Genomic DNA, 14,114 nt, shown 5'->3' with positions numbered 1-14,114 from the left:
TAGGACTGGAAGCAGAGCTGGGATTTGAACCCAGGAACTCTTGTATGAATATGTGCATCTCTAATGGTACCCTAACTGCCATGCTGAACACCTCCACTGATAATCAATTATTTACTGAAAAAAAAAAAAAGAAGTCCTGAATAGCATGGGAGAACTACACAAAAGTACCCTTAAGAGTTTGTAATTACAGTATCTATCAGTCTGTGAATTGAATGATGACTTTGGTATAGCATGCGTTTGGGCAGAAAAAGCAGTCATCTCAAATAGTAAGACCTCTACATTTTATTAATACTCTGGTTAATTATCTGAACACAGAAATATTAATAGAGTGAGCACAGGTTAGAGTGAGAAGCCACAAAGCAATGAAGCAGATGGAGTACTGAGCACAACCCAGAGCTCTGGGATGGAACACACGCGGTGGGAGCAAAGGACATGCTGGAAGAGAACTGGCAGTGCCAGAGCGCTCCTGGAACTCAGCAACACTAACTAAGTCCCTGTGTTATAAACATCACTTTATGCCCTAATTATGTCATTGCAGTGCAAACATTTTCAGCTGTCTGTTCCACCAAATCTTATTTATAAGGAAAAGACAGAGCCCTGGGCTGTACTGACAGTTCACACTTGGTTCCCAGGGTTAATAAGACCAGATATAAAACTTGTCCCTGCTTCGGGGTATCTTTTTCTTTTTGAACAGAAGTCATACACTTCTTAAATCACTTACATTTAAATTTAAAAGGAAAACATGTATACTTAAATTTTCAAAATCATTTAAATTTAGATAATTTAAATTAGAATGATTTTAAGCATCTGGACAGGATTATGCTGCTTTGTGTATCTTGATATCTAAGTAAGCTTTAATGTACTCAGCGGGGAGAGCTGAAGTCCGACTTCCTACCAAGACCATTTGGAATGTAATTAGAATTACTAGTTGAAAGATTGACAGGAAACAAAAACCATTTCTCTGCAATAATGTTTCTCATATTGTGCAATTCCATAGAGAGAGAATATATCCAAAGATCCATGCCAAATTAAACAATTAAGTAACAGAGATTAATCTACATGAGTATTCAACAAATATATGGTTTAATGCATTTATTCACAAATAATAAATAATAGGTGTTAATTAGAATTCATGGAAGTATCATGGAGTGTCTACTGTTCAAAATAACTTATTGTGTATGTGTTTTATGATGAAATAGAAGAGAGAAATTCCAAGGTTTCAATCCTAAAGTGATGTCAAAGAGGAGAAAGTGATGTCAAAGAGGAGAAAGTGATGTCAAAGAGGAGAAAGTGATGTCAAAGAGGAGAAAGTGCTGATCATTCTAATTTGATCAGTGACACTGACCACAGAAACTCAATAGGTATAATTATATACATATGTATATGTATATTGTAATTTATTGCTAATCAAGAACTTTTAAAATAAAGACAAAAAATCTTATTACTTAGGAAAATAAATGAAAAATGTTCCCCATAATGAGGTGCGTGTTGTGGCTCAGAGGGTTTAGCTGCCCTTGCGATGCCCACATCATCGGGAGTGATGGATTAGGAGTGAAGGAGTCCTGATTTGGATCCTGGCTGATGTGCTTCCTGTCCAGCCTCCTGCTGATATGTCTGGGATGCAAGAGGAGGAGGACCAGAGTCTGTGGGCCCTGCCACACACATGCGAGACCAAGACAGTCCAGATTGGGCTGTTCTAAGAAACTGGGAAATGAAACAGCAGGTGGAAGATGTCTCTGGGTCTCTTCCTCTCTCCCTCTCTTTCTCTCTGGTTTTCTTTCAGATAAATGAGTAAATAAATCTTTGAAAAATTTTTGCCAATAAAACAAATTAAATCAAATCTACTACTATTAAAAATTCAAAATAAATAACATGACAATCAAGTATAGTCCGTTTCAAAATATGAAAACATTACTGAATAATTAAAATATAATTTTATGGGCAAAAGGCTGACTAGAATAATTGTATTATTTGTAAATAATAAAATCACAAATTTTTAATACTTTAAAAACCTAAATTAAATCATAGGCCATCTATACATATAATGAAACTAATATGAATAGTATAATAAAATATATATGAAGCTATATTTTGAAAGATGTATAGTGTGTTGTATATTTATTTAAAGAAAGACATAAAAGAAATCAGTTAAAATTTAAATTGGTGAAGCAAAAAAAGAAAAACCTTAATTAAATTTAAAATGTAAATTTTTGGGAAGAGAAACATAGATGAAGTAGCTTACAAATCTAACGGAGCCAATGTACTTTGGTTAACAGCTATGGAAATTCCAACAAAGGGCTTTAACATAGCGAAAACTTGGAAAAGTCTAGGTAAGAATAAGCTTAAAAATTAATATTTAACAATCATTGTATAAACATTGGGAAGAGATTTAGAACTTATAAAAGAATTCTGAATTTGTATGCTATGCAAATTTGTTGGTACCTTTGAAATACTAGATGAATTTATCATTTTAAAATAAAAATCCACATTAAAATAAAATATTTTTAAGGTTCAAAAAACTAGGAATTCTTAAAAATGTAGTAAAAAAAAACACTACCCTTGTAAACATCAGATATGGAGCTTTTAAGTCAAAACTAATAAGCTTATAAAAAGACAAATAATTCCTGTAATTTCAAAGACTTAGAGAATGCAGAACATTTTCACATTAATTTCACAAATTTGACATAACTCTAATTTGAGAACAGGCACACACACAAGGAAGCCATAGAGACAAAAGTCATGAATCTGACCCACAAAACTAAATAAAAATCATGTACTCTCAAGATCAGAGTATCTGAAAATAGTATGGCCAAAGAGATGCTATTTTCAGAAAGCAAGATGTGTGAACAATTAAGAATATTTTATGAAATCTAAATTTAATGATTTTTATAAATATCAAATCAGTAGGAAATTTTCCAAATCCATTCCTATTTGAAATTTTAGTTAAATAAAAAGAAAGGTCTTAATCTTGATAAAGACCCATTATTACAGGTTAGCAACATTTGTAACCAATGAGAATTACAATAAGCCTCAAGGCCCCCTGTTTAACAAATGGACACGTATGATCATCAGTTTCATTTAATGTTGGTCTAGAGGTCACATACAACTGATGATACAAAGAAAAACAAAAGTTTTACTTTGATGACTCATCACTTGACAAAATAGGTAAGAGCCCAATTTTGTTTAAAATTTAAGTGCATTTTATTCTCTCTTTTTTTTTTTCCTGAATGCAAAGGATTCTACTAGAAATAAAATCAAATGTAAATGTAACAATGCAGAAAAGGCACTTTTTTGTTTGTTTGTTTGTTTGTTTTGAGTAGCATGACAATAAGGAACTTCTGATTCTTTCTGTATGTTTTTACTTGTGGGCCAGCATTCTGGTGCTACGTGATGTGTTTGCAGGTGTCTGAAGCACAAGCATCTCTTAGGTGTGTGTGTGTGTGTTCAAGTTCTGGCAGCTCTATTTAGGATCCAACTCCCTGCTTATATGTCTGGAAAAGTGTCAGAAGATACCCCAAATACTGGTGCCTCAGCCACCCACATGGAAGATCTGTAAGAAGTTTCTAGCTTCTGGTTCACCCTGGCCTTGCCTTGTTCTTGTGGCCTTTGGGGAGTGAAACCACTGGAGGAAGGGTAGCTCTCTGACTCCCCTCCTTCTGTGTAACCTTGATTTCCAAATGAAAATAACTAAATGTTTTAAAAATATTAAAATGAGTCACCTTTGTAAATAAAATAATGGAATTAGTAATACACCTTAAAGTAGTATTATTAATCATTATTTCAGAAATAATTTTTATCATGCGTAAGATCATGATATTAACAGCTTTCTTATGATCTCACAAAAACCCTGTTACTTACTTAAGAATGCAAATACCCACTGTACACTTACACTGGGAGCTCAAAGCTTTTTCACTCCCGAAGAAGTTAAATGCTGGAATGATCGCTTGGCCTTTGCCAACAACGCTCACCATAGTTTCTTCATTTTCTAGGACCTGCAGCTTGATAAATGCATCTGGTTTGGATATGCGCACCTGTATCGTCACAGGGTGTAGTAACGCAACTTTAACAGAATACCTTTAGAGAAAAAAAAAAAAACAAAATACTTTGTAAGAAAGTATGCTGGTCTTTCCCTGAAATCAGTTAATGGAAGTACATTATTTTCTAGTGTGATGATTAACAAATAACACCAAGTTGCAAAGTCAGCTAATCTCCTGGAAATATTTAAGTTACAATCGACTCAGGCAAAGGATTCCAATTTAGGATTGGAATGCAACTCCAAAACAATAATGGTATAGGACTTTATCATCACATTCCAAACAGCATATGTTCCCTTTTTTGGGGAGTATGATGAACAGTAAAAAAAACAGTCTTAAAAATGATCACTTTTGGGGTTACATTTGTAAAGTACTTGTGTCATCCCAGGCCATTCCATTACACCTTCTTTTGTGGTTGGGTAAAGTGCCCGACTGGCAGAAGTGGACCCCTCAAAGCTGCACTGTTCATAGTGTAGCTCTGCAGGTTCCAGCTGAGCTTTTGCTTAGCAGTTTGGAAACCTTCTGTGAAAAGACTGGAAATGTGCCATCTAACTCACTCTCCCCAGCTCCCCTTGATGCAAGCAAGGGGTAGCTTTATGGATTTTGAGTTTTTTTCTTAGTTCATTATTCTTTAGGACTACCAACTTTGAGTTTCTCTATAGAAGTGTTCTATTCTGTATCTCCTCTGTCCTGTATTTTAAATATCTTTTTCTTTATTTCTCCTTTCCATTGCCTCTTGTTCTCATGCAGTTATCCCTTGTCTTTAAAGAGATGAAAATGAAACAAAAAAACCAACCAACCAAACCTTTAATTCAACTTACTGCACACACTCAACTACATCTCCCTTTTCCAGTTTTCTCCTGCCTTACTGCTTGGCTAGAATTTGAAGCTCTATTTTGCAACCCAACATCTATTCCCAGAAAAAGTCATATATCTAAATCTATATCTATATCTATTATCTATCTATCTATCTATCTATCTATCTATCTATCTATCTATCTATCTATCTATCTAACCTATCTCTTCTGAACATTCATAGAGTCACTCAAATACTTCTTCCCTCCTCACCTTCCACACCATTTGAGTTTACAACTGCAAGATAAATTTCTGGGAGTAATTTAGGCTTGGGTTAGGTGTCACTTACTAGTCTAATAGGGGCCTTACTCTGTGATAACATGGTTACTATCATGTTAGCTAAAACAGTGATCACAGTATCTATTCCAGCTATTCATACACTCTCTTGGTTTTTCTTTCTTTTGCTTAATTTCCAATAGGTAATCCATACATGCATTGTAAGAAGACAAATGTGAGCCCCCAGTCTAATGGGTTTTTTTTAAACTTTTACTTATGTAAAATATATTAACAAATACAACATTTGAAAAATACTCAGAATTATACTGTAAAATGTTCTTTAATTTCATTTTATCACTTATTATCTTGTTACAGAAATGCATGAATTTTTTAAAGAGAAAAATGATTAAAAGTAAAGACATATTAATTGAGGCTACCAATCAGAATATTCATATATTAAATTGTTACTTGCATATATATACATATATGTATGTATCTCAGAAGATATGTTCTTTTTTAAAATGTATTTATTTAATTTTATTTTAAAGTCAGATATATATAGAGGAGGAGAAACAGAGAGAAAGATCTTCCATCTGATGAGTCACTCCCCAAACAGCCACATGGCCAGAGCTGAGCCAATCTGAAGCCAGGAGCTTCTTCCAGGTCTCCCATGTGGGTGCAAGGTCCCAAGACTTTGGGCTGTCCTCAACTGCTTTTCCAGGCCACAAGCAGGGAGTGGTTGGGAAGTGGGGCTGCTGGGATTAGAATCGGCGCCCATATGGGATCCCAGCACCTACAAGATCAGGGCTTTAGCCTCTAGGCTACTGCCCCAGGCCCAGAAAAACAAATTCTTAAATCCAAGTTGTGGATGTGTGTTGTCTTTTAGAAAATAATCAGAGGACCAACATTATGGTGCCGTAGACAAAGCTGCTGCCAGCTACACTGATGTCCCATGTGGTGCCAGTTTCAATGCCAGCTACTCTGCCTCCAATCCAGTTCCCTATTTAAATGTTTAGAAAAGCAGCAGAAGATGGCCTGAGCGCTTGGATCCTTGCACCTATGTGGGAGTTGCAGAAGAAGCCTGTGGCTCCTGGCTTCAGAGTAGCTCAGTTCTGGCCATTGTGGTCAACCAGTGTGTATATGTGTGTGTGCTTCCTTCACTCTCTCTGTATCCCTGCCTTTTAAATAAATCAAAAGATATTTTAAAGAAAATAATTAGAAATTTGCTCTAATATTTATGACAAAATATGTGTGCAGCACCACAAGGAGAAAGCAGTAATAGGAAGGAACAGCATGAGGGGGTTAATTAGGTTAATTAGTGGAGGTTAATTAGGATGATGAAGAACCAATGTCATTAAACGCAGCCATCTATGATTTACCCTGAATATCACCTATATGATCCCTACCATCTCTGTTTCCAGAAGAATCCAGAAATCCCAAACTGACTCAGGATCTTGCCATGATGTTTATTTTTTATCCCCCAATACAAATGTTTTTAAGAGAATGCACTTCTCCTTTTGTCATATACCTGAATAAAATTTTCTTATCATTGGGAATGTAGTAATCTCTGATTTCCTTTGTGGCAAAGGTGTTGCATGGAGCATCTCGAGCCAGGCAAGGGAGTGGAGTGTACGGACCAATCAGGCGTAATTTCCACCGTGAGGCAGATACATAGTTGTCACCAGTGAATGCTTCTGCCACAAATGTGTAACCCTTCTGCAAGAAAGAGCAATACGAGAGATTCGATTTACGGTTGGTTGTCTGGCCAATGTATAGCATATCATATATATTTTTTGTACCAAAATGCATTAGTGTCTTGCTATACATGTGATTTCCAAGGATTCTTAATACAAATTTAATTACAAAATTATGCTTTCAAATTTCTCCTCGGAAGCACATCATCTTAGAGGTTTTCAGGAAAACGACAAATTCCAACACATGCTTTACATGGCTCCTTATCTATACAACAAAACTGTTGTGGCAGGTGCCTATTGTATTTTATCTTTGTAATTCTTTTGATGCCTCCTCAGGCATGTTTTCACCATGACACCATCCTAGAGTTGCTAACAACTCTTTTATTTGACTTTTTGTCTCCTAGATTCATGTTTCTAAAAATAATAAGATGAGGAAAGCTGAAGAGTTTAGAAGTGTGCAGTTCTCTTAAGGTAACAGAGGCAGGTAAGAGATGGAATTGTGACTACTTCAGGGTGAGAAGCAGCTTGGTTCAATATAACTGGATGTCTGACCAAGAAGTCAGATAATCAAGAGAATAGAGTCATATTAAATAGAAAGGTTCAAAGTGATTGTGAGTTTATAATCCCAACCCTTCATATGAATAAGAAATAAAAAGGTATCTTTATCTCCCAGGCATTATCTTTCGCAGAAAAGCCACCTGACATGTTTAGATTTTCAGAAACAATACACAGAGAATGAACACAAAGAATTTCCCTTAGATAGTTAAGAATATTCCAAGAATCCCAGTATCTACATCAAGTGAGAATGGCAACATTAATAAGAGATCTTGACTTCCTATTAGGGATAGCCAACAAAAGAAAGTCACAAATGCTAAAGTATTGTCATCCTCAAAATGCAGTACACTGATTTCTTTGCTATTTCTTATTTGAGCATTTTGTACTGATACATTAAGAAAGAAAGCATAATGACATAATTCTTATAGTGTGCTGGACCAAACTAAGTGAACCATTCTCAGGGGAAAATGTTGCCAAGAAAAATGATAGGATAGATAATGCTAAACGAAAATGTAGAAGAAAACAATGAGAGAATTACGCAACAGAAATCGTCTATTCTACATAAATTCAGGGCTTGAGAATAAAAGAGTTAAAATTACACTAATACATCAACCATAAAATCTCATATATGGGTACAGTGAGCCAATGTGTGTGGTCTTTGAAGAACTGTGAAAGAAACATGATGCAAGTAGTTTTGATTTTTCAAATTGAGGGAAAATATGGATCCTGTGAACCACAGATTAGCGAGTTTCATAATTTGCCTCTTATGAAAACTACATAGCAAGTTACAAAAGATGTCTTGTGAAAATTTGAAAGTGTAATCTAAATTTCCAAATGCCAGTTGGGTTGACTGAATTTTGGGGTCAAGAACTTCACTGCATGTTTGATAAGATTCAAAATCATGTAATTGCAGATTTGATGTTTTTGGCACTTCTGGAAAGCCTAACTTGAAGCCCCTGGTGAATTTCAGGTTGGATTGGACACATCCTGATGAGTGTGCCTGACACAAAATTTCCACTGCAGATTATCGATTAGATAAACATCCAAAAGGATTATACAAGTTATTTATCCAAGATGTTGTCTTTTGAGTTTATGAAGACTATATCAAATTATTTAAGAAAAAGATAAAGAGAACTACTAAGACCACATGTGAAAATGTCAAGTTTCAATTTAAAGAAATGTTTTCTCGAGTCTTCTCTATTAGAATACTGAGCCATGATGTTTTATGAAACAAGATTTCCATTGTGCATTTAGAGGTATCTATCTATCTATCTATCTATCTATCTATCTATCTATCTATCTATCTATCTCATATAAATATATTCCAAATCCACACTTAGTCTAGGGAGATAGGTTTACACTGGACTCACAAACCCAGAAATCAAGCCCAATCTAACGAAAAAAAGTATGTTGGCTGCGAGTCCCACTCAGAATCGTATCTGTTTCAGCTGAGTAATCTTTAGAGCTCTCTGAAGTAGAAATCATTTCTAAACGTTGATGGCACTTGCAACCTTGAAAGAAGCTGCTTTTTGAATCAGATCATCCTTTTGTTTTTGACCTCTGGGACTTTTTCGATTTCAAATCACAAATTAAATAGATTGCTTCTATTCAAAATGAAAGCTAAGTCAAATGACAAACATTCAAATACACTCTACGGTTGTGAGTGCAGGTTTGTCACTGAAAAACTCAATATTTTTACCATGTGTGGTTTAAGTCAGAATATTCTCCATGCTTTAAACAAGGTTTAAACATAAATTTTATTGTGCAGTAAAAAGTGACAATAGTTATTTTATTGGAGCATGGGAGAGAATAAATATAATGCACAAGGCAAGTTTATAGGACAAATTAAGTTTGTAAGCACAAATTCGTTTTTCAGAAATTGAACTGTGTTGTCACATTGTTATTGACAAGGAAAATATGAATTCTTTTTCAAAAGCAATAAAAAAATACTAATAAATAAAATGTAAAAATAGAATATAAATAGTAAAGTAATATAATGTTGACATATTCAGTTGAAACAATTTTTTTAAAGTTCACTATGTTATACGAAAGTTAATAACCTTACACAAAATATTAGTTCATCAAATTTTGTCATAAAATAACCATGCAATTTATCTAATTTATTGTAAGGTGAAAATAATTTAAACTTAAGTCACAGTCCAAGAATATTTCCAAATGTAACAAAATCTGGCTACAATATCAAGAAAACTTGTGTTTTAGGGGCTGGTGTTGTGGCTCAGTGGGTAAAGCATTGTCTTGCCCATGTAAGGGTGAGGGTTTGTGTCCTGGCTGCTCCATTTCTGATTCAGTTCCCTGCTAATGCACACAGGGAAAGCAGTAGATGATTACACACATGTTTGGATTCTTGCCTACTATGCAGGAGAGTGAATCAGTGAACAGATTTCTCTGCCTCTCTCACTCTGTAATTTTGTCTTTCAAATAGATATTTAGTAATGCAAAGTATTAAACATACAAATGGTTAAAATCACGATGAAATAACAAAATTCAGAAAAAAATAGTTGTGAAAAACTAGAATGCACACATATGTACATGTAAAATGCACACATATTAACTCTGGATGTATGCTTTATACCTAGAAATTCAATATTCATCAGACAGACAAGTAATTCAGTGAGTCATAGGCTGGAGTGAACGTGGGACATCTATCACCACCGCAGACCTCAGGGAAGAATGAAGAGGCACAAAGGATCGAGGTAACGCAAGGTGCTCGCTCTCTAGTCCAGGTACACACTATCCTCATCAGGATGCTATCTTCTTAGGTGAAATGACTGCAAACATGATGATAAGTTTAAATAAAAACAGAGCCAGCATGACTTGACTGAGACTCAGCCATCAGAGTATATGTTCAGCAGGACTAACGCTCTGAAAGCTTTTGTTTGCTGAAGTAATCGACACAGCCCTAGAAAAGACTATAGGGATGGCGGTAGTGGTGAAGGGTGAGTAGCTGTGTAACCCTAGTCTTCTGAAATAAAAATACTAAGATTAGAATGAAAAGTCAGGGAGTAGGAGAGACAGCCGTCTGATTTGGTCAAGCTGGGACACACAGGCTTGCTGGGTTAGTTTCTGTGTTAAGCATTGTAGGGTTTCATAATTTCAGTAAGCAGAAATTCTAACAGTTTCTTTCTGGCCTAATTTCATGGGAGAGAAGGAAAAAGAGGACTGAGAAAGAGAGAATGTTCTAGCAGTCACACTAAGCATTTCCTAATGTATAAATGGGACAGGGCAAGGACAGGACCCCACTGCTCTTCCACTCAAGAATCCTGCCCTGATTTCCTCTGGGCCCTCTAGAGGCTGACATTTCTCTGTAATTCTGTCACAAAAGGACAATGTCTGTCACACTTACCTTATTTTTGGTATAAAGATAGGGCACCACTTTCTGGAACACCTTTGGCACTTGTTCCAGAGTGTCATTATTCACAACGTGCAACATGCAGACTGGCAGGGTAGTATACACTTTGGGAACCAAAATCATGTCTTGAGGAACCAAAAATGTTTCTCTGCAAGTACAAAAATGTGAACTTTGTATTGACACGATCTCAAAGAAAATTTGAAGTCAGATTTAATGCCAAGAAACTGTAGAATTATAAAGTTTCAAATAGCCATGAGGCATGCATGTTCTCCATTTTAGAAATTCCAGTATTTTCTCACATAAATGCAAAATTTCATCAACAGATTACCTTTTTATAAGTAATGCATGACTTCTATTTAATGTGATTTCTTAGAAATTAAAGTAACACTTTACACTGAAAACATTATTTTATCTAATCTACCCATAAAAGGTATAAAATTACATAATTTTCTTAATTTTTAATGAAACATAGATAAAATATTTGTAATACTTAACTCACACATAGCAAATGTAAAGAATTTTAACTATTACGGCAACAACCAAGAAATTGATTTCTTTTAATACTGCAAATTAAATTACAAATTTTTTTTTTTTGAAATGCTGCACCACACCCTATCAAATGTGTAAGAACATCCGGTTGATCTGACATTTAAGAAAATGGATGATATTATTTTCCGGTGTCCCATACTCTCACCTGAATACCAGGAACCACGTGTTTGGTGGCTGATCTGGGTAAGTTACAGTGTAGTCGGCAAAAGCAATCTTCGTTTCTTCATCTTGAAAACATGGATAAGATTCAATTGACTTGCACTTGCTTTTAAACATTAGTCTAGAAATAAAAAAAAAATTGTACATAACAAATTACATTAAAAATAGATTCTATTTTAAAAAGAAATAGGCAAAAAGTTGGCAGACAACGTTAGACTATTTTTTGTTGGATTGAGCTCCTAACCAAAAGATAATGATGTAGCTCACAGAGCAAGGAGCCAAGGCAGGGTCTCATTTATGGTTCATCAATGAAAGGTGACCAAAGCACCCGAAAGCTTTGAGTCAAAGGGGGACATAATGCAAGATCAAAAGGGCAATCAAATAGCAGTTAAGAACAGAATAAATAAATGGGACCTCATCAAACTAAGAAGCTTCTGTACAGCAAAGGAAACAATCAGCAAAGTAAAAAAGCAACCCACAGAATGGGAGAAGATCTTTGTGCACTATGTAGGAGATAGTGGGCTAATCTCCAGGATATACAAAGAACTCCAAAACAACCAAAACACCAAAACAAACAAGCCACTCAAGAAATGGGCACGGGAAATGGGCAAACATCTCACAAAGGAATAAGCCCAAATGGCAAACAAACATATGAAAAAATGCTCCAGTTTCCTGGCAATAAGGGAAATCCAAATTAAGACATCGATGAGGTACCACCTAACACCAGTAAGATTGGCCCACATAAAAAAGAACACCAACGACGCTTGCTGGCGAGGATGTGGGGAAAAGGGAACCCTACTCCACTGCTGGTGGGGCTGCAGGTTGGTACAGCCTTTATGGAAATCAGTCTGGAGAACACTCAAACAACTCAAAATCTGCATACCATATGACCCAGCAATAGCACTCCTAGGAATATATCCAAAACACCTGTCTTACGACAAACCAACATGCATCCCTATGTTCATTGCAGCACAATCAGTAATTGCAAAAACATGGAAGCAACCAAAATGCCCATCAGCAGAAGATTGGATAAGAAAGCTTTGGTTCATCTACTCCATGGAATACTACTCAGCTATTAAAAAAAACAAAATGCAGTTCTTTGTGGCTAAATGGGCCCAACTGGAAACTATAATGCTAAGGGAAATGACCGAATCCCAAAAGGTTAGATACCACATGTTTGCCTTGATTTAACCTGTAATGTTTGTTTGATTGTTTGTTACTTTTTGAACCTGTCATTGATACCGTCTCAACCCATGTGTTTTGAAGAATTGAACTTGCATTATTTTTAACATATTGTTTACTCAATACTATGTCAATTAATTCCATAACGTTGTATATTGATGCTGATGTTTTGTTGGGGCTTTTAACTGACCGGTACTTTACTCTGTTAGCTCTACCTTCAGACCAGAGAAGGTCTCCCCAAGAGGCCACTGAACTTATCTGGACAATAAGATGCTGGACTTTATGCTAGGTATATGCTTGCAATGAAGGAATCTCAACTGAACTTGAACTGTGGTTATGCAGCAAGGTGGAGGAATCCACCATGGGGGGAGGGCTGCGGGAAGGGTGGGGGGAATCCCAGTGCCTATAAAACTGTATCACATAATACAATGTTAATAGCAATTAAAACAAATAAATAAAACTTAAAAAAAAAGGGCAATCAAAGTGTATCGATGCTAAATCAGAATCAAAATTGAAGTCTTAAGATTGGAAACCCAGAAATTGTGCCACCCACCAACAAAACAGGGTAGCAGATGACCCAGTCCTTTTCGCAGGGAGGCCTCACAATGCAGGAACGGGTGGGAAATGTCTGTGCCCTCTGCATGTGTTGATATAATTGGGATTTTAGGCAGAAGTATTCCCCTTTGTAGTTCTAGTTCAAATGCTAGTGAACTTTGATCAGGCAACGACAGAGTCTGTGGTCCAAACTTACAGTAATGGAAGATGAGCATTCACACTCAGCTTCCAGTAAATGCAGAGACATTTTGGTATTTAGCTCATCGTGTTTATTTCCATGATTTCTAGGCTATTGAAAAGTTCCTAGATAGTTTTCTATTTGTTTTCTGCTTATAAATAAAAATCAATTGTAATCTGATAGTGATCCTTTGTAGCACTTCTTCAATTATTGTATTGATTTTAATGGCTTTTTATACCGTTCTTGATATTCTTCTACATATGCAATCATACCCTCTGTCAACAAAGTTTCAGTTCTTCCTCTCAAATCCTCTGTGTGAAATAAATACATCACAAATAATACTTATTTTACATAAGTGCATGTAAAATATAAGTGCTTATATATACGGTTTTTAGATGTAACATTTAGCTTTACTCAGGTTACTTTGTTTTGTGGACTTAGTTTGTGACCTGAACACAGTTTCGCTAAGGCTCGGTGTGGTCCTGATTGGCTCATTTGAGGACTGTTGTCTCCCACGGATTTCTCTTGACTATTTTCATTGTTTACTCCTCTAGCGTACCAGGTCCCACATGGTAACTTGTGTCTTCTCAGAACTCTGAGAATCTTGGTCTGCTGCTCAAATGTTTCATATTAAGAATCCTGGATATATGCAGTTAAGACATTTTTAAAAAGAAAAAGTAGCATAGAGATGTTTCAAAAAAATGCTGTGAACTCTCAGAAATATCAATGTAAGAGAGTTTGGGAAGTTAGGGAAAACTCAATTAACA

At 35.7% G+C, this 14,114-nt stretch overlaps 1 protein-coding gene across 1 annotated transcript in view; it reads right to left on the bottom strand.

Moving 5' to 3' along the window:
* ADGB (androglobin) overlaps positions 1–14,114 on the bottom strand; it is a 177,325-nt gene that overhangs the window by 35,768 nt on the left and 127,443 nt on the right. Inside the window, exons 25-28 of the mRNA XM_040965667.1 lie at positions 11,419–11,553; positions 10,719–10,872; positions 6,634–6,821; positions 3,890–4,074 (exon numbers count right to left, since the gene is read on the bottom strand). Coding sequence (XP_040821601.1) covers positions 3,890–4,074; positions 6,634–6,821; positions 10,719–10,872; positions 11,419–11,553 — 662 coding nt within the window. The remainder of the gene's footprint in view (positions 1–3,889; positions 4,075–6,633; positions 6,822–10,718; positions 10,873–11,418; positions 11,554–14,114) is intronic.

Source organism: Ochotona curzoniae, unplaced genomic scaffold (genome assembly GCF_017591425.1).
Source record: "Ochotona curzoniae isolate NIBS_2020 unplaced genomic scaffold, NIBS_Ocur_1.0 scaffold_3890, whole genome shotgun sequence".
NCBI lineage: Eukaryota > Metazoa > Chordata > Mammalia > Lagomorpha > Ochotonidae > Ochotona > Ochotona curzoniae.
This window is presented reverse-complemented; position numbering and strand designations above follow the sequence as displayed.